Genomic DNA, 21,572 nt, shown 5'->3' on the forward strand with positions numbered 1-21,572 from the left:
TATATCCTCCTTTTAGTTTGGTAGGTATCAGTTATTTTTTGTAATAACGATATAGTTGTTAGAACAAGTTCTTTTTAAATTAAGCGGTTAAAGGAAATAAAATCCAAATGGATTATATTTTGATTATAAACTAGTGGTTTATCACATCACTTTAGATGCATTACAATTATATAAACATTTTAACCTATGAGGTTATTAATAATAATTCAACACAAATTGTGGCAAGAATTCAACAATTATAGGGTGTCTTATTATTTTTTCGTGCACAATTTTGGCTTCAATTACACCACTTCTAGTAATAAAGAATTAGTATAGAAACAAAAATCAATTAAAATAAACAAGTAATATTAATTTTAGGGTTAAAATTAAATTGTTATAAAGTTATATCGGTCATGGGCTATCGGAATCTAATAATTTGATATTGGGCCTAAAGCATTCTATCTGCTAAATGAGTCAATAGTCAAACTGTCAAGGCCCAAGTAATCCATCTTACTGGGCATTGGTTTTGGACCTAACTGGCAAGTGGCACGGTCCACATCCTTTGGTGGAATCAAATGCCATGTGGGCTGTGGCTAGACTCATAATTTTTATGTTTACTATTTTCCTTAAAAGATTATTTCCGTCTATATTTTGAAAACATTTTTGTATTATTATTTTCATTATTTATTTATTTTTGTATTACTATTTTCATTTCTTTATTTATTTAGATGAAAACCATCAATCGTCAGACGATGTCCAATTAATCAAAAAACAAGATCACATCTCTGACCAAACGACACTTAATCCGATATATATCAACCTTACAAAAACTAAAAAAAACGAGAAAAAAAAAAGAACAAAAAAATAAACCACTAACGCTCATGCAACTAAGTACATACACGGCGCCATGTCCAACAAATCCTCAACCGTCCAAGGGTACAATCGTCTTTTCACTTCTCCCATTTCTGTGGAAAACTTTTTTTTTTCTTTTTTCTAGAAACAGCTAATTAGTATCATGTTGTCGAACTAATTTCTTTTTCAAAAGAGTCATTTCTTTTTCATGTTCTTTCTTAAGGTAACTCTGAGCAGTTGAAGTAACAATTGTGGAGAAAAAATTCAACAACATCAACCATATGATGGAGTTCCAAACTGAAGCAAATGAAAGATCCCATGGTTTTGCCTGAAAAAAAAAACCATCAAAATTAAATACGATGTGGGTTTTATTTAAAAACAAAAAGCGAACAAAGAAATTAATTACCTTAATTCTTGAAGAATCAGGAGGAGTAGCTGCCATATATTTATCCTTTATGGCCTGCAATTTAGCTACAACTGGAGGGAGGACAGAAGCAACACCAGGGATGAAGCTAAATGTCCATAACAACTCACTTTCTATCCAGTTCAGAAGTTGATTATTGCACACTGAGATGATGAACACAGTCTGCAAAAAGATCACTCATCAACCATAGTATACAATACTAGAATTATGTTTTGTATTTTTAATAAAAGATGAAGCAGATATAATAAGCATAGAAAAAACCAAAAAACCTGTATGTGAGCTTTGATGATAGCCTTCCCAATAACTGTTGCGAGAAAAAACTCCCAAAATGGAATCCCAAATTGACCACACATTATGCCAGCAAGGTCAAATAGAGGATTTGGTATCTACATATTGTGCTTCAGCTAATTAAAAACGAGTTAAAACTAAGTATACTAAGACCCTGTTTCTTTACAATACATGACAAAACAGGTTGTACTGCATTTGGACTGAGACTGACACTTGTTGTAGATCTCTGATCCGTAGTGAAAAAGACATAAATGCCCTCCCCATGCTTATTATAGAAAAAAAACTATATATGTACAATGAAAACTAACCGAAGCAAGGAGTAGAATTGTGAAGAAGTTCAAATATTGTGCATGTGACAAGAACCAACGCTTCATGTTTGTAGAACGCCCATTATTGTCTCCTGTTGAATTATTGATTTCTTCTATTTCTTCCGCATTACCACCCGAGATACTTGCTGCATAAACATGTACCTCGTTACACAGTACAGAACAGGACAGGACATGACAGAACAGAACAGGTTGTAGTGGAGTTGGTGATAAAAGAATAAATGACAATATGCAATGTGTGAGAAACCTGCTCTTGAAATGAAATATGGAGGGAGTTCACCAATTGCAGTTCCAAAACCCCAAAGAATAGATTCAATCTGAACTTGTGGTAAAATGCTAGAAAGTGGAACTGAATGAGAACCATGTGGAGATGAAAACAATGGGGGACCAAACTCTGAGCAATCCTTTTTAATCCATGATGGACTTCTATTAAACTGTATTGTATCATATGGAGCACTTTTGATATCGACTCTACCACATTGCATTGCTTTCATTGTAAAGAAAGCAATGTGGGGACCCAAATACAGGACAAAAGTATGCAGACCAGATCCTGATCATACACAAGAAGACAAAAAAAAGGATAAGAAAATGCAAAAGAACTTAACAGGTGTCAAGGGTGTTTTAATAATTGTGATTACCAAGACCAATAGAAGATGCAACGCCAAGAGCCATCCACCACAATCCAAATCGTGAATATTCAACAAGCACTTCAACTTGCTGGAGGAACAGGTGAATTATGTATAATAATTCAAGATTGGTGCAAAAAAGATGTTGATTATATGGTTCATGTTCTTTAAAAAAATATTTTGAGTACTACCTTTCTATGAGGACCATCATCAGTTATAAGAAACACTCCAACCCCTGCTATGGCTGCTACGAAAAGCATAAGCAAGCAACCATGAGCCAAAATGTATACCATCGAACTGCTTATGTGTTGAAGAATAGATAAAGTGAATAGCTTCAGTGTTTTGAAAGGTTGTGATGTAAGTGTCAGTTTCTCCACTTCCCATTTATGCTTCTGACGTAATGCTACAAGTATTAGCAATCAGTCAGCCCATGAAAACAGATCAAAAATCATCAAAGGAACAACTACCTCTGCTATCTAGTGGTTCTGTTATAATTCGTGCTGATGACTAGAAGAATAAGTTCTAGGTTTTGCCAAATCAATCGAAGTGGATATAAAGGTTATGGAGAAGTATGATTCTCATTCAATAGCAAAAGCTATATAGCTACAATGCAATATGGCACCAGCTACAGGGTGTCAAATGATAATGAGAATAAAACAAATGGAAAACTTGCGACCCTAATGAACATAGCATATATTATAAATTCTCTTAAATTACAACGAGTAAGATAGTACGTACGTGTATTTGATAGATTTATAGCAACGTAACCCTAACGTGATACCGATTTAATACGATACAGATAGGGAAAAGTTAAGTTGAATCATTTTGACGATTTGCCATGCAATTGACACGAATATCCGTAACAACCAATAACAAATTCAATTCAGTCCGATAGTTTAATAATCAATCAATCCGTTCGAAACATGTACAGATACAGTAACACCAATTACCAGAACACGATTCAAATGAGAAGAACAGTTAAAGAATCAAAACACTTGCCTGATATAGACATATCGAAATGCTGAGGAAAAAGAGAGATATACACGACTTGTTCGTCGTTTGTTACATGCTAAAAACACAAAATAGAAGCCTTCTCCATGTCTGAATTCGGTACATTAGTCGTTGATTTGGGCAAAAATTGGATTTCCAATCGTATGGAGAAAGGAGGAGATATGAAATGAAAATCAATAACAAACGAAAACGAAATGCGAAGAAGATGATTTGAAAGAAGAAAAAATATCCATGTGATTCTGGTTATGAAGACGAAGGCTGCAACGGTGTCGTAGTTGCGTGCACATAGAATCGTAAAAACACTGCTTTTGCGGTCTCCCGTTGCTTTTCTTGTTGGGGTGTGATTTCTCCAACGGGTTATTCAACATTCGGATTCGGCGGTGGGTATTAGGTGAATGTTTGCCTTTGTATAGTTTAAATTTTAGTAAATAAATATTAAAATAATTATATTATTACCGAATAATCTATTCTAATAAATATTTTTTTATTATATTTCATATTTTTATTTATTCCGCATATTATTTTATAATTATTTTAAATTTTTTTCACATATCATTTAATAATTTTTTCCAATTTTTTAAATTTCATATTGTATTTAAACTTAATATATATATATATATATATATATATATATATATATATATATTCAGTTTTATAAAATTTTCCTTCTAATTTCAAAATTTTTAAATTAAAACACAATTATTTTTTTAGTTTATTTGTTTAAAATGAACACTTTAATTTCAATAATTTAATTTTTTCCACTTTTTTTTATAAATTCAAACTCCTAAATTTGTAGACTTTCATATTTAATTTTTTTTTAATAAGCTCGTATAGTATACGAGTCTTATAACTAGTTTAGAATGAAATATAGAGAATTTGTCAAATTTAATCATTTTAAAACTTTATTTTTCTTAAACCTAATTAAAATGATCATCAAGTCCGTAGAGGTGCTCTGCGTACTTGATATACTGTGACGTCCCAAAAATTCATAGTAAAAATTTCATTTCCAAAACAATAAACCATATAAAGGAGATGCTCCAAAATCATTCAAAGTGAATATATCATTAAAACATCATAGTAAAAATCACAAATAGCTAATGCGGAAAACTCTGTGGGATGTTATGCAGTCACGTCGAGTCCTTCCATTTTGGAACCAGAAGTACCTGAAGCAAACAAGTGCCAAGAGCGACCTCCTGGTCTACCATGCAAGCATGACAAAGACAATTAGCATCCTATATATAATTGCCAGGGTCCCGACCTTGGTCTTAAATATAATTTTTCGGGAGCCATATCCAGGTCTTTCATATAATTGCCAAGGGTCATCACCTACAAGAATCAACCAATAGAACACATTCTTCTCCTTCTTCTCTTATTCTTCAAGCCAAGAAATGCTCAAAAAGGCCAAGAATCAACCAAGGAATTAGGGTTAGGGGTTTTCTGAGCTAAAAGGGTATTGGAGGCTAATAATGAACCCTAAAAATGACTCGGAGAGACTTAAATACGAGGGAAACCCTAAAATATCATGGGCTTGGATACATGAAGGTTTGGATCGATCGGATACACTTCAAGTATAAAGAACAAAAGTAAACTAATCTAATAAAATAAAGAACATAAAGTAAAGAACACAAGGAATTCTCCAAATTGTCTTTCACCAAGAAAAGAAGTTGTTTTCACCAAGAAAATGGGTTGTCATAAAGACGGTCACTAAGACGAACTCTACATTAGGGTTTACCCTAATATTGAATATATACTAATCTATATAAGTATATCCCTTGATTAAAGGGATTATATCCAATCTATACTAAGAACCGATCCTCATCACAAAGATATCGGATCTGCTATCTATTCTATACATATTTGTATCATTACCTAAGTTACAAAAGATTACGTAGAATAACTATCTATATGCTGACGCAGATAGACTTTATACACCGATGTTGATGGTGATGTAAATGTTGATGCTGACAGTTAGCATGTAGAGTATTTGACTCATCAGATCATAAGTTGTGACCTTATAATCTCCCCCTATCTGATGATGTCAAAACTAATCTTCAATGAATTTTTTTAGCTTATGCTCCTCCTGAGAGTAAGATTGAAATTTTAAGTTCTTCAGCTTTAACGAATGCTCCCCCTGAGAAGATGAATGACTTCCCATTTTTTATTGTCAAGCAGTTGAGGCAGAATTTATGAATCGCAGCGGAAGGACGAAAAGATGATTAGCTGAGAATGTTGATGTCAACTTGCCTCCCCTTTTAGATCAATAACACTTAGTAGTTTCTTCAGATTTTGCAAGATTCTCCCCCTTTTTGACATAAGTAGAAAATACGAATTACAGCTTGCAGTCTGCAGTCTAGTAAGATTGTGATGTCTCCTGGTAGTATATGTTTGAACTACCATTCATTGACATAGTATTACGAGATTTCATCAGTGTTTGGTTCCATACGTTGACTCATTAATCACTTTATTAGAAGAAACGGACGTGAGTGGTATGATGTGTGTAATACATTCCGATATTAAATGTACCCATCGACAAAGAGTGTTGAAGTTTTATTAATGTATGGCTAATACATTGAATCATTAACCTCTTAATAGAATATTTTTTTTGGGAAAGAGTAAGTAGGTGCGTGTAATATATCACAGACAATGATATAACCGTCGACACATATTTTTCGAATTCTCATCAGTGTCTGGTATCATACTCTGAATCATAAAATTCTAAATAAGACTATAGAGAGAATGGTTTGATGCGTGTGATAAGTTGTGGTGTTTTAGATTAACCATCAGCATAGATTTTCAAGCTCTCATCAGCATATAGTACATTATTTTGAATCATAAAGCTAGAAGAATATAAGGGCGAAAAGGGGTTGGTTCATGTGATAGCCAACGGTACATAAACTAACCATCAACACAGAGTTTCAAACTTTTATCAGTGTGGTATATCACATTGAATCATTAAGTTTTATTAAGAAGATATTAAGGAAATAATGGATTGTTTCAGTCACATCTGGTGGATTAGGTGTCTAAGTCCATAACTATAATTGGTATCTACTTGAATTGATTGGAGCACAGTCCTTTTGGGTTGCCTTCACACTAGCAATTTGACAGGATGATTCATTGAGGAAGAGGAAGAATTTATTAATTTGCTTAATAAATTGAAATAAATGATTTATTAATATATTATGAAAATTATATATTAATTAGAAATCATATTATTAATTGATATTAATTTTAAATTAATTTTGGGATTAAATGAATTATTTAAAAGTATAGGGGCTGTTTTGTAGTTTATTAATAGTTGTGGAATTGGGCTCTTGGAACATTCTAGAAGGGATGGACGAAATTCTCTAGGGAATGCCCTAGAAATTCCGTTCAAGGCCTTAAGGATGAGGATCCATGAGCTGCTTAGGCCTTAGGCAAAATGATTAGGGTTTCCTTATCTTAACCCTAGCTTTGGCTCTAAGCAACCAACAACTATATAAAGGACACAACCCCTTATGGATTTTAGCCATGCTTCAAGAAACCGTAGAAGAGCCGAAATTTTGAGCATTTACTTCCTCTCTCCTCTTCTCATAATCATCCTCTTGCTTGGTGTGTTTGTGAGCCATTAGAGGTGTGACACTTGTGACACTTGCTCTCAAAGTCAAGATCTTCAAAGGAAATTGATATGTGCATATTTAGTGTGTATTTAGTATAGTTTTTTATTCATATATTAGCTAAATTATCGCATATTATGGATAAAAGGTACTTAAAAGTGTTAAATTATGTTTTTCAGTCCAAAGATGAAGCTCGGAAGTAAAAGGAAGCAAGAGAAGCGGTTAGAAGATTGAGAGTGGAATGAAGAAGGAAAACACTGAAAAAGAAGCTTCTACTCGTCGAGTCATATATCTACTCGACGAGTCCGGTCGAGGAATCAGAAGGATAATGACTCGGGATTCCAAATAGTTATCGCAATACGTAGAATGTGAGAGGGACTCGACGAGTCACCACTTGACTCGACGAGTCGGACCGCTTATTTAAAGATAATTCCACAGATCGAGAGGCAGAAGTTTTGGGACGATTCAGAAGTGCTTAGCTGCGAATAAGAAGCCAGAAGAACCCTAGAAGTCGACCAAGGAAGCTAGAATCCAATTCCGGGAGTAATTAAGGCATAATTCCACCATTCTACTTATTTCTTTTGTTTTGTCAACATGATTAAGCAACTTGAATTTATTTGTTTGCTGTTATTTACCTTAGTTATGAACTAAATTCTTTAAACTTCTATTTGGGGATACGAAATTGGTAATATGGTTTGATTCTTGGTAGGATTAATTCTATGTCGGTTAATTTAGTTATTTTAGCTTGCTAAAGAACCTTGTGTATGAATGATAATTGATTTTCTGTTAATAGGGAGATAATTAATTAGCATGAACATCTATTAGTTATCAATATCATATGCTTAGTGAACACTTTTTGTCATATGTCTAGTGTAATGAACATGAAACTAGGATTAATAAGAAAATCAAGTAAACTTATGTGCAAGCTTGTGAGATGACCATTAAACAAGAAGTTAATTAAAAGATAAATTAATTAACTATTGCAAGTCTAACTTAACCCGAATATTATATCTAGTAAATTTAATTGAAATAGACAATTGGCCATTGTTTAAATTGATTTATTTGCTAAGGATTAATGAAGTGAATACGGAACTAATCAATTGAATCGGTAACTAGCAAAAGAATTAACCCATTGCACTTTTACCTTGAAATCAACCATAGGATCAATTAAGTTGAACTAAATAGAAGTACTTCTCCGTTATTGAATCTAGTCAAGTCTTTGTTTTCTAGCTTAACAAGTAATCATTAGTAAGTTTCTAGTCTTGTAAAACTAGAGAAAACCCCTACTTATTAGCTAAATTAGATAAATTAGTTTTTAGTATTTAATTTGCCGTTCCCTGTGTTCGATACCCTACTTGCTTGAACTATACCACAATTGATAGGTTCACTGCCTTTTGTGTGTTATTTGATAATTAAAAGTAGGTTTAAAACTAGTGGGTTTTACACACATCAAGTTTTTGGCGCCGTTGCCGGGGAACGGTTCAAATAGTTAATTTTATTTGCTAATTGTTATCGGTTTTATTTTATTGATTATTTTTTTATTTAGTTTAATTTTTATCTTTATTTTTTATTATGTATTTTCCAAATCTCGATTCTTTTGATGCTTTTCTTGAGGAAGTAGTGCATGAAGATGAGGATTATGACTCGGATGAAGATTTGAAGAAATTTGATAGATGGTTAGATATCATCTTGTCTAACGATCAAGAACAATCTGAGTCACAAGAGCTAGATTTACAAGATGATGAATTTAATCCAGAAAGAGACTTGGAGGAGCTGCAAAGGTTGCTAGCAGAGAGGACAGACGAAGAACAAGAACAAGCTGAATTGCAGGAACCAAGTTGTGGTTTGACCATTACCATGACATGGTCCCCTGTTCTTCCGGTTTGTGTTTCAAAGCATGGGGTGACGATTCCAACTTTGGAGAAAGTTCTGAAGCGCGATCCATTTCTGATTAGTACCCGACCGGTCCCAACCCTTGTCAGAATTCTTGGGTTTTATGTATTAAAGCTCGTTTGGCCAATTTTAGAAGCAAAGAGTCAAATTTTACAAATTGGTCCACCAAAGAAAATATTTAATGCAATGGATGGATTGGCAATGAGTTTATTGGAAGTTTATTAAGTTGGGAGTCCAGCTCAAGACTCGCACAAAAAGAAGCGCTTGCGGGAGGCAACCCATCATTAGAGTTTTCTTTTCTTTTTCTTTCAAAACTTCTAGTGTTTAAGGATAATTTAGGATTTTTTTATTTTAATGTTTTTTTATTACTTGTTTTTGTTTTTGATCTTTTCAGTTTGAGTGTAAGGATGCATGTGAGGGTCTAGAGTCAAGGCTGACGAAGCAAGAAATCGAGTCTAGGCGAGAGAGGAAACGAAGTTTTGAGTCAAGATATGAGTCCAAATGATAGAAGGGTTAAAGAGTGTTTATTCCCTAAAGAAAAATGAGGGAAATTATTAGTTTATATAACCCCCATACATCAGAAACGGACTTGGGTAGAATAAAATTTTTGTCACACAGCGGTCTACTTGCCGAGTGCATCTTATGGACTCGCCGAGTCCATGTGAAAATTCATGATTCTTCTGCCATTTACGCTTCAACTCGGCGAGTCTACATACTTACTCGATGAGTCGTTCATTCTTCTTACTTTTGAGCTGAAGATTTGATGACATTTGATATGGGCATTGGTTCTATTCTTTGAAGATCATTTTCCGAGCATTACCAAGAGTTTTTCCCTTATATTTGGAGCTTTTATAAAGGCTATACCACACGAGACTTTGACACCCAAGACATGGATGAGCTGTTCCCATGTCTAAAGTCAATTGAAGATGGAGCTTTAAATGAAGAAGTTCAACCTCGCAACTACTATCCCAGGGGAGTTTGTTCCAATTCTCTCTTTATTTTATTTTTCTTTATCATGCGTAATATGCAATGGGGACATTGCATAAATTAAGTGTGGGGTAGGGGGTTGGTTAAATTAGTTAAATTTCAAAAATCTTGAAATTTTAGTTAATTTTGAAATTTTTGCATTAAAATTGCTAGGGCTAATTTAGAAAATTTTGGTAAAGCAATTAGGGATCATGCTAGTATTATATTTGATGATTTTATGAAGACCCAAATGTTTAGTTGAACCTATACACGTTCTAGTGCATTTGTGGCTTCCTTATTCTAGTGAAATCATGGGACAAAAACACGACCTCGCTTAGTTTGAAGGATGCAATATGTTTAGCATCGTGTACCAGAAATGTATCCAGGAAAATTATTATCGTTAACCAATAAAGGTTGAAGTTGAGCGCCCCTGCTTAAGCATGTAGGGATTTTAGAAAAAAATATATTGAGTTACATGTAAAAAAAAAAGAGAGAGAGAATTACAAGAAAAGTTTGAAGAATTTTTGGAGCATCAAAGTTAAAGTATGAAGTTCAAAGATCAAAGTTCTGAAAAAAAAAAGTTGAAGATACCCAAAAATTAAAGATCAAATGTCAAAGAAGTGAAGAATTCAAAGAATTCCATAGTGGTATCGAAAAATTGTAATGCTTGGGTTGCTCAATTAAAAACACCTTGAGGGTAAAGAGGTTTTCTGCGGATGGATTCGGAGGGTTGCATAAAATGAGCATAGCTCGGGGTGAATGGGTGAATGTTTATGAGGATTGTGAGTATTTGGAATATGGGGGGTTCTTTAGGAAAAATTTTAGACACAAATGCATGCGTTGCGGTCTTGGCATAATGGCTGGGTTAGATTGGAGTTGTTATACATAATTCTAATATGATTAAAATTCAGTTTTGCTTGGGGGCAAGCAAAAGACAAGTGTGGGGTATTTTGATATGTGCATATTTAGTGTGTATTTAGTATAGTTTTTTATTCATATATTAGCTAAATTATCGCATATTATGGATAAAAGGTACTTAAAAGTGTTAAATTATGTTTTTCAGTCCAAAGATGAAGCTCGGAAGTAAAAGGAAGCAAGAGAAGCGGTTAGAAGATTGAGAGTGGAATGAAGAAGGAAAACACTGAAAAAGAAGCTTCTACTCGTCGAGTCATATATCTACTCGACGAGTCCGGTCGAGGAATCAGAAGGATAATGACTCGGGATTCCAAATAGTTATCGCAATACGTAGAATGTGAGAGGGACTCGACGAGTCACCACTTGACTCGACGAGTCGGACCGCTTATTTAAAGATAATTCCACAGATCGAGAGGCAGAAGTTCTGGGACGATTCAGAAGTGCTTAGCTGCGAATAAGAAGCCAGAAGAACCCTAGAAGTCGACCAAGGAAGCTAGAATCCAATTCCGGGAGTAATTAAGGCATAATTCCACCATTCTACTTATTTCTTTTGTTTTGTCAACATGATTAAGATACTTGAATTTATTTGTTTGCTGTTATTTACCTTAATTATGAACTAAATTCTTTAAACTTCTATTTGGGGATACGAAATTGGTAATATGGTTTGATTCTTGGTAGGATTAATTCTATGTCGGTTAATTTAGTTATTTTAGCTTGCTAAAGAACCTTGTGTATGAATGATAATTGATTTTCTGTTAATAGGGAGATAATTAATTAGCATGAACATCTATTAGTTATCAATCTCATATGCTTAGTGAACACTTTTTGTCATATGTCTAGTGTAATGAACATGAAACTAGGATTAATAAGAAAATCAAGTAAACTTATGTGCAAGCTTGTGAGATGACCATTAAACAAGAAGTTAATTAAAAGATAAATTAATTAACTATTGCAAGTCTAACTTAACCCGAATATTATATCTAGTAAATTTAATTGAAATAGACAACTGGCCATTGTTTAAATTGATTTATTTGCTAAGGATTAATGAAGTGAATACGGAACTAATCAATTGAATCGGTAACTAGCAAAAAAATTAACCCATTGCACTTTTACCTTGAAATCAACCATAGGATCAATTAAGTTGAACTAAATAGAAGTACTTCTCCGTTATTGAATCTAGTCAAGTCTTTGTTTTCTAGCTTAACAAGTAATCATTAGTAAGTTTCTAGTCTTGTAAAACTAGAGAAAACCCCTACTTATTAGCTAAATTAGATAAATTAGTTTTTAGTATTTAATTTGCCGTTCCCTGTGTTCGATACCCTACTTGCTTGAACTATACCACAATTGATAGGTTCACTGCCTTTTGTGTGTTATTTGATAATTAAAAGTAGGTTTAAAACTAGTTGGTTTTACACACATCAAGTTTTTGTCAAAAACTTGATGTGTGTAAAACCAACTAGTTTTAATCCTACTAACTTAGACACAAAATAAACACACGAAAGGCAGTGTACCTATCGATTAGTAATATAGTTCAAGCAAGTAGGATATCGAACACAGGGAACGGTAAACAATTAAAATAAATGCTAATATTATCTAAATAAAACAAATAACAAAAGGGGGTTTTCTCTAGTTTTACAAGACTAGAAACTTAATTAGAATAACTAGCAACTAAAACAATTAATTACCAACTAAATTCAATCGTAAAGAGGACTTCTGTTTAGGTACGACTCATTTGTTCCCATGGATGATTTTAATGTATCAGATTAATTCTTCATTGGCTACCGATTAAGATAATTAGGTTCACGTTCGCTATTCCTAATTCTTAGAAAACAAATTAACTAAAGTAATGGCCAGTTGTCTAAATTAACGGGTTTCCTAGATTATTGATTCGGGTTAAGTAAGACTTGTAATGGTTAATTAAATTGACCCTTCAATTAACCTATTGCTGATGTTCATCAAACAATCTCACACATTAACTTACCTATCTTCTAGTTAATTCTAGTTTCACATTCGTTATTCCTAGACATACAACTATGTGGTCACAATAAGTCATATGAAATTAATAACTAAGAGATGTTCATACAACTTAATTACTGATTTATTAATAGAAGAATAGTTATTGTCAACACATAAGGTTCTTTAACAAGCTTAACAAAACATAATTACCAATTAAAATTAATCCTACTCAAATAATCAATCCATGTTCACAAAATTGTCTACCCTAACAGAAGAATAAGTTTTTAGCTCATGGTTGCAGTAAACATAAAATCAAAAACGAAATCAAAGTATGTAAACATGATTCAAATCAAAAAGTTACTAAGAATAAACCAAAATTGTCTTGATTCTCTTCACAATTGAATGTAGGGTTGATTCTTCAGTTCCTCACGACCTAGCAGCACTTCCAATCGTTTCTCAGCCTCCTAGGGTTTCTCTCCATCCTCTGATATCGATCTGAAAGTCCCTTTATATAGATTTTCACAAAATAGAGGCTACTCGGCGAGTCCAGTGACCTACTCGGCAAGTCCGTCACTTAAAACCCGTGCACGGCAAGTCAGCGCGTCCAGAATCGCGAAACTTCTGACCAACTCGGCGAGTAATCGACCCTACTCGCCGAGTACGTTTCGAATCAGCATTTTCTCAAAACACGAAAGTCGTCCGAAATTGTGTCTACTTTTCAGAACATTTTGAATCTCGTCAATCGGAGTTACGGTTCATGAGATATGGCCAAAACACTGACGAGGGGTCAAGCTGTCCAACAACATCCTTCTTTCTTCAAAATCCAAGATCCAAGCCTCCAATCGCTAGTTCCGCTTCCTTTTCCATCCGAGCATGTAATTGTTGCTGAAAATTGAAATTATAAACTAATTAAGCACCTTTTGTTCATTAAATGAGATAAAATCAACATAAAGTATTAAGATAATGCATGAATTTTATAACTAAATATGCCCATATCAAAATACCCCACACTTGACTTTTGCTTGCCCCCAAGCAAAACTGAATTTTAGTACACTAATATTACATAAGACAATCCCAATCGAACCCAACCATTATGCCAAGACCGCAACGCATGCATTTGTGTCTAAAATTTTCCTAATAACCTCCCATACTCCAAATACTCACAATCCTCATAAACATTCGCCCACTTTTTCCGAACAATTCTCATTTTATGCATCCCTCCGAATCCATCCTCAGAAAACCTCTTAACCTCAAGTTTTTGGCGCCGTTGCCGGGGAAAACTTGATGTGTGTAAAACCAACTAGTTTTAATCCTACTAACTTAGACACAAAATAAACACACGAAAGGCAGTGTACCTATCGATTAGTAATATAGTTCAAGCAAGTAGGATATCGAACACAGGGAACGGTAAACAATTAAAATAAATGCTAATATTATCTAAATAAAACAAATAACAAAAGGGGGTTTTCTCTAGTTTTACAAGACTAGAAACTTAATTATAATAACTAGCAACTAAAACAATTAATTACCAACTAAATTCAATCGTAAAGAGGACTTCTGTTTAGGTACGACTCATTTGTTCCCATGGATGATTTTAATGTATCAGATTAATTCTTCATTGGCTACCGATTAAGATAATTAGGTTCACGTTCGCTATTCCTAATTCTTAGAAAACAAATTAACTCAAGCAATGGCCAGTTGTCTAAATTAATGGGTTTCCTAGATTATTGATTCGGGTTAAGTAAGACTTGTAATGGTTAATTAAATTGACCCTTCAATTAACCTATTGCTGATGTTCATCAAACAATCTCACACATTAACTTACCTATCTTCTAGTTAATTCTAGTTTCACATTCGTTATTCCTAGACATACAACTATGTGGTCACAATAAGTCATATGAAATTAATAACTAAGAGATGTTCATACAACTTAATTACTGATTTATTAATAGAAGAATAGTTATTGTCAACACATAAGGTTCTTTAACAAGCTTAACAAAACATAATTACCAATTAAAATTAATCCTACTCAAATAATCAATCCATGTTCACAAAATTGTCTACCCTAACAGAAGAATAAGTTTTTAGCTCATGGTTGTAGTAAACATAAAATCAAAAACGAAATCAAAGTATGTAAACATGATTCAAATCAAAAAGTTACTAAGAATAAACCAAAATTGTCTTGATTCTCTTCACAATTGAATGTAGGGTTGATTCTTCAGTTCCTCACGACCTAGCAGCACTTCCAATCGTTTCTCAGCCTCCTAGGGTTTCTCTCCATCCTCTGATATCGATCTGAAAGTCCCTTTATATAGATTTTCACAAAACAGAGGCTACTCGGCGAGTCCAGTGACCTACTCGGCGAGTCTGTCACTTAAAACCCGTGCACGGCAAGTCAGCGCGTCCAGAATCGCGAAACTTCTGACCAACTCGGCGAGTAATCGACCCTACTCGCCGAGTACGTTTCGAATCAGCATTTTCTCAAAACACGAAAGTCGTCCGAAATTGTGTCTACTTTTCAGAACATTTTGAATCTCGTCAATCGGAGTTACGGTTAATGAGATATGGCCAAAACACTGACGAGGGGTCAAGCTGTCCAACAACATCCTTCTTTCTTCAAAATCCAAGATCCAAGCCTCCAATCGCTAGTTCCGCTTCCTTTTCCATCCGAGCATGTAATTGTTGCTGAAAATTGAAATTATAAACTAATTAAGCACCTTTTTTTCATTAAATGAGATAAAATCAACATAAAGTATTAAGATAATGCATGAATTTTATAACTAAATATGCCCATATCAGAAATCATTATCATTACTAAATAACAATAAAGGTATGTTCTAATCCTTCTTATGTTGATTTCAAAAATACTAGGAGCATGCTAGGGTTTCCAATTTTGTGTTCAATGTTTGTATGTCTAATAGTGAAAACATAGATCCTCAAATTAGGGTTGCATGCACACATATGATTGTTTGCTATGTATAAAACCCCTTAGTGGTATCAGAGCGTGTGTTTTTTTTTTTTTTTTTAAATTAGATTTGATGCATAGATTGAACTGGACAAAATTAGGGTTTATGGAAATTAAACCATAAGCCATATGATTTTCGCAAATTAAGGTTTATAACCCTAGGTTTTTTCGAAAATTGCAAATGATTTTCAAACCCTTTCCTTTGGCCACCTTGGAGTCGAAATCTAGGGTTTCCTAACCCTAGGGCTTTCAAATATTAGGCAAGGTTGAAAGCCTTGCCTTCCGCTCCAAGCAATAGATTTCAAAAATCAAGGGTTTTTTTGTTTGAGTAGGTTGTTATTTTTGGTAATTATCTTGTTAATAGTTTAATTAGGTAATTATAGATTTTGAAATATCCCTACCCAAACTTTCAAAATCAATGGGATAAGGATTAGGTTAAAATTAATTGTTTAATTTAATAGATAATCCTTATTTGATTTAATAATTTAATTAAATGTTTAATTTTTGGATAATTATTAAATAAGTTTCTTTTAAATTTAAATTAAAATGTTTTTAATGTTCGGAATTTAAAAGATTATTTAAAACCCTAGTATTTTAAAAAGTTTAAAATACATCCTTATGGATGTTATTAATAATTTAATTAAGTGATTAATGAAAATATAATTAATAAATCCATAAAAGGTTTAAATTAAATTAAATTAAAAGTTTAATTTATTAAAAGATTAAACCCTTAATATTCTAAAATGTTTTAAAATACACCTTATACTATATATATTATTAAAGGTTTAATATACATTATATGTATAAGACTAAGTCAGTCAAACCACTAGTACGCCTCATTCACGAAGCCGATCTATAAGGGGAGTTTAAAGAAGCGACCTATAAAATGACTGTCATTGGGTATCCACTCTTACCCACCGCTCCCTTGATTGTTGGAGGGTCATTAGCCGAACGGTTTTGATAGGACATAACTTCATTAAAAGTATAATGATAAAAGTAACTAAACTATTTTCTAAAATCCCACTCTTAGTTACTTTAGGAAAAATGTGAATTTGATGTTAATCCATGAAATTGCACATTGCACCTTATTGGTCGTTAGTAAAGCATGTGTGGTTAACCGGCACACTAATATGGGACTAATATTGTTGGCAATGGGTGACTCGTGAATTATTATTGATTAATGGAGCATGTGTGGTTAACCAGCACATTAATTAGATAATAAATGACATCGAGAGTACCAAACTAATTTGCATGGTTATTCACACCTTGTTTGTGATCCTCGGTATCCCAGTCACAAATGGAAAGGGCATAATCGAGATTAAACATGTCATTGAATAGTTCAATGAATCTCCAAAGATCTAGAAATTTCATTTAAAACATAATTCGTTCAAATTTCGTTTTTCATGGTGAAAGTGGTAAATCGTCATTTACCTACCTTGAAATAATTTGCAATTGGATTACGACATCCCTCTTCTGAATTGTGAATTATTTAGTTGGATCCTAGCTTTAATTTGAATTTTGAGTTAATAATTAAGGATCAAAATCAACTAACTTGAATTCTCTTTTCTCCCTTTATAGACGTCGAGTTCAGACAACAATGGTCTTCCTCGTCTTTTTGGAAATGTTTTTCCTTCTGAATATGATCTTCCACACATTGATCAAGGTGAAAGACTGTTCACTTCTTCAAGCAAGGATGGAACTGGAAATCATGCTTCTCCAACTCTTCCTCCACCTCCTCCAGTAATTCTCCCTGAGCCACATTTTCTTTAAGATGAAAAATACGAAGTCACTCAAGCCCTATTGGCAAGTAAATATCAAGATGGAAAGTCTGTGTGTGTGTGTGTATGTTTTGAAAATGAATTCGCATATTGACAGATTAGAGATGTTGGGTGTCATTTTCCTGAAGGAGTTGGCCATTGACTTGGTTTTGTGTTCGCTTCCTGAGTCATATGGTCAATTCATTAAGGACTATTATATGAGAGACGACGACGTGACCCTAATCGATCTGATAGATATGATGATTGATGCTGAAGCAAAAATGCTTAAGAGCACAAATAAAGCAAATGTGTTTGAAGGATTTGACTCCCAAATTTCTATGGACATTGATAATGGCAACATTGGTAGTCCAGAAAAGGTTTCTCTTCCTAATGGAAAGGGATTGGCCAAGGTTAAACTGTTTGACCATATGGTAAAGAGAAAGGCTAATTCTGAGATAGTTGTTGGGTCAAAATATGGTTTATACTTTGCTTTTCTGGACAATTATATTTTTATGTAATATTTTATGAGCTTTCAGTCTAGTTTACGGTCAGGTGGGGTTTAAGGTTGAGTTTACATCCGTAAACCCATTTATGGCCCATGTCCACCAAGCCCATGTTCCCCTTGTATACATATAGGTGTTAGGGTGAGGAGTAGAGATTGATGAACAGAAGAGAATTTACGGCCTAGCAAGAGAGAAGAGAAAAACTAGAGAGCATTTTGTGTGTGTGAATCTTTTGTATCTGAAACTTTAATTCTAATCAATTCATACAAAGATTCATATTATTCTTCTTCTCATTCTCTTCTATTTGATCTGACATCATCCGTTTGATTGGGATTCTGCACCATCAAACGGATCTGATTGATACACAGGCAAATTAGGGACTTACAATTGGTATCAAAGCCAAGTGTATCAGTCAATTTTGTCAGATTTGGGGCACTATTTGATCTTATTTTCGAAATATTTTTGCGTTTTTGGATAGATCTCGCAAAAATAAGGGGGGTTTGTTCTTCGTGTTTTTCATAAAAAAAGGTTTTTGATCGAGTTTTGGAGCTTCAAAGTCGAAAAATCGGTGTTTTTGATCGGAGTTTGCGGCCGGCGGCTAGGGTTTCGGAGTTCACGGCCGAAAACTGTTCACGGTCGTCGGAGGATTACGGCCGGTGTTTGCGGTCCGAGGAGTTCACGGCCGGTCCGAGCTTGCGGTTTTCGGTTTACGGGCTTGCACCTTGGCCTCGCAAGAAGCAGTCTTCGCAGCGTCTATTAAAAAAGAAGAAAGGGGCGGACGGATTCGGAGGAGCTGGGGTTCAAACTCAGGACCTCCGGTTCATTACCTCTGCGCCTTACCAACTCAGCTAGGCCACTTGATGATTCAACTCTTCCGATTTTAATTCAAATAGACTCCTTCTCGCTTCCAACTTTCGAATTTTGACACTTTTAACCCAAAAACTCAATTTCTTTTAATTTTAAATTCCTTTTTCATCCAAAATAAAAATAAATAAATAAATTAAATTAAAATTAATAAATAAAATTATATTTTAATTTTTGACTTTTATTTTATTATTATTATTATTATTATTATTATTATTATTTTTTAACTTTTGACCTTAAATTTTGACTTTGACTTTCAAGTTTGACCTTTGACTTTAAACTTTGACTTTTTCGTTTAACTTTTAAATTTTCAAATTTAGCTTTTCGGTTTGACTTTTAAGTTTGACTTTTTAAGTTTTACTTTTGAGTTTTACTTTTTAAATTTGACTTTTAAGGTTGATTTTTGAGGTTTATAATCAAAGGGCATTTTTAAATTTAAGTTTGACTTTTAAGTTCTTGTTGTGCTTTTAATAGTTTTTGAAGTTTACGAGGGAATTAAAAACATGAAAGAGAGTCGTCAAGAGATGTTAAGACAAAACTTCAACATGTTCGATTATATCTCTGGAGAAACCCTCGAAACTCAGTTGCAGCGATTTACTACACTCACTACTGAGATGAATATAGCTGGGATCTTCTTGTCCAAATCTGAGATGAACAAAAAGCTATTGAATTCACTTCCGAAATCGTGGGATATGAACGTGGCCATCATCAAGAAGACAAAAGATCTCAATCATCTTAGTCTTGCTGATGTAATTCAAGAACTTGATGCTTTGAAGTGTAGAGAAACAATGAGTTCTGAAAACATTCCGGTCACTGAAGTTACATGTACTCCAGCTTGTGAAGCTACGATTAAATTTCTTCGGGAACAAACTGATTTATTAAAAAGAGAAGTTGAGGACCTGAGATATGAAGGATATCAACTCAGGAAAGGACAGAAACCCCTGAAGGCTGAATTAGAAGCAAAAACCAAGGACTTTAGGAAGCGTCAGGAAGAGTATAGCAGCAAGTGTGAAAATTATGATTATATTAAGAGACAACTTGCTGCTGTAACTAAAGAACTTGACGCTTTAAAAATTAAGTGTGGAAAAACAGATGTCAGTTTCAAAAATTATACTGCGTCAAGTCAGACAATCGAGTCCTTATATGAAACCCAATTAAAATTCAAAGAAAATCAAAACAAGGGTCTAGGGTATGATAGTGTACCTCCTCCTTATAATCATAACTACACATCCATCCCTATGAAACAAGACGAAACTGACAGGGAGCCACATCTTCGATATGGCAAACGAGCTGGATTTGTGTCAGGAAGAGTTATTAATGTTGAAAAATACTAATGTGTCTACTTCATGTGCAGGTAAAGTAGCAAAAGATGAGAACAAGGAGAGCACTTCTGAACAAACCAATGACTCTTTGAACTCAGAATCTGTTGCTTCGAATTCTGTTGCTCCTAACAAACCTGCCGTTGAGAAATATAGGCCTCCAATTCCAGCGCAAAAGAGTGCCTATTGCAAGTGTGCATCTGGGATCAATAAGAGACAAGGCAAGAATACGCCACCAGGGGCAGGAATAAATAACTTTACAGTGAAGAAAAAGACTTGTTTTCACTGTGGAACACCTGGACACATTGCCAGAAACTGTCCAAATCGCACATACGTTCCCTACTGCGCACAAGGATGGAAAAACGCGCCAAGTGGGAGATACTTCAAAAGAAACCCTTCCAGGTCACGTTCAGACAATGGTGACTGGAACGCACAGAAGGCCAAAAATCAAACCCACAAGGCCAAGCATTCAACTCCTAAGGCCAAGCATCCAACTCCCAAGAACAAGAAGGGAATGCTGGCCCAGAAGTCTAGTTCAAGAGATGCTCCTGTGAAGCCAAGACCGGTTAGGTCAAAGTCATCTCGGCAGCCGACTTCAAGTTCCAAAGCAAGTGCCGAGGCACCCATCGGATCGAACAAGAAATGGGTTAAACCCGAATATAGATGGGTACCAAAGGTGAAATCTCCCAAATCAATTAATGATTCTAACATTTCTACATCTTCTGTTTGTGATAAGCAGGATATGTTATGGGAGAGAATATCGTGCGTTGATGAAAAAGGCCGACCCAGTTTCAAAATGGACTGGGTTCCAAAGACCAACTGATCTCGCTCTGTGCTGGAGCAGCTATGGAGGCATATCATCAGACTTCGGTTTGTTGGTAGTGGCTGCTCCTGACATATGATTGGGGACATCTCTCAACTGTACAACATTCAGAACATTATTTGAGAGTATGTGTCCTTTGCGGGAAGGGAAGAAAAGAAGGGATCACATGGGGTTAGTGCTTAATGATATGAAGAATTTTCGGATCTGTTATGAGATTATGCTTGCTGCTCTCAGAACTTCTGAATGCAGATTCAATCGGTGAATTACGGTTTGTGTTTTCTTCTCTATACTCCTGAATTTTTCTTAAGTTAATTCGCTTTAAAGACTAATTTTTGTTTTAGGTTAGTTTAAATTTGCGCATTTATTTTCGTTTCTCTCCTATGCACAAATTTAGGGGGAGAAATAAAAACAAAATAAAAATTTAAAAGTTTAAAAAAAAATCCAAAAACATTACAAAATCAGAAAATCCAAAAAAATATGGTGTAAATGAAATGTGCTTGAGGGAGATGTTT

The 21,572-nt window shown here is 34.2% G+C and overlaps 1 protein-coding gene across 1 annotated transcript; it reads right to left on the reverse strand.

Moving 5' to 3' along the window:
* Nucleotides 1-765: 765 nt before the first annotated feature.
* On the reverse strand, nucleotides 766-3,878 carry LOC145054779 (vacuole membrane protein KMS1-like). Its single transcript, XM_079003033.1, has 8 exons — nucleotides 3,495-3,878; nucleotides 2,687-2,898; nucleotides 2,508-2,586; nucleotides 2,117-2,419; nucleotides 1,852-1,997; nucleotides 1,525-1,641; nucleotides 1,238-1,417; nucleotides 766-1,159 (listed from the first exon to the last, which is right to left on the reverse strand). Exons 1-8 carry the CDS (start codon nucleotides 3,505-3,507, stop codon nucleotides 983-985), a joined length of 1,227 nt encoding a protein of 408 aa, XP_078859159.1. The 5' UTR covers nucleotides 3,508-3,878; the 3' UTR covers nucleotides 766-982.
* Nucleotides 3,879-21,572: the final 17,694 nt, after the last annotated feature.

Source organism: Lactuca serriola, chromosome 5 (assembly GCF_051521515.1).
Source record: "Lactuca serriola cultivar US96UC23 chromosome 5, Lser_US96UC23_V15, whole genome shotgun sequence".
Taxonomy (NCBI): domain Eukaryota; kingdom Viridiplantae; phylum Streptophyta; class Magnoliopsida; order Asterales; family Asteraceae; genus Lactuca; species Lactuca serriola.

Coding starts and splice junctions, on each gene's coding strand:
- LOC145054779 (XM_079003033.1), bottom strand. Junction 1,998..2,116: donor ATATTTCATTTCAAGAGCAG/GTTTCTCACACA, acceptor ATGTTTATGCAG/CAAGTATCTCGGGTGGTAAT. Junction 1,160..1,237: donor CTGATTCTTCAAGAATTAAG/GTAATTAATTTC, acceptor TTTTTTTTTCAG/GCAAAACCATGGGATCTTTC.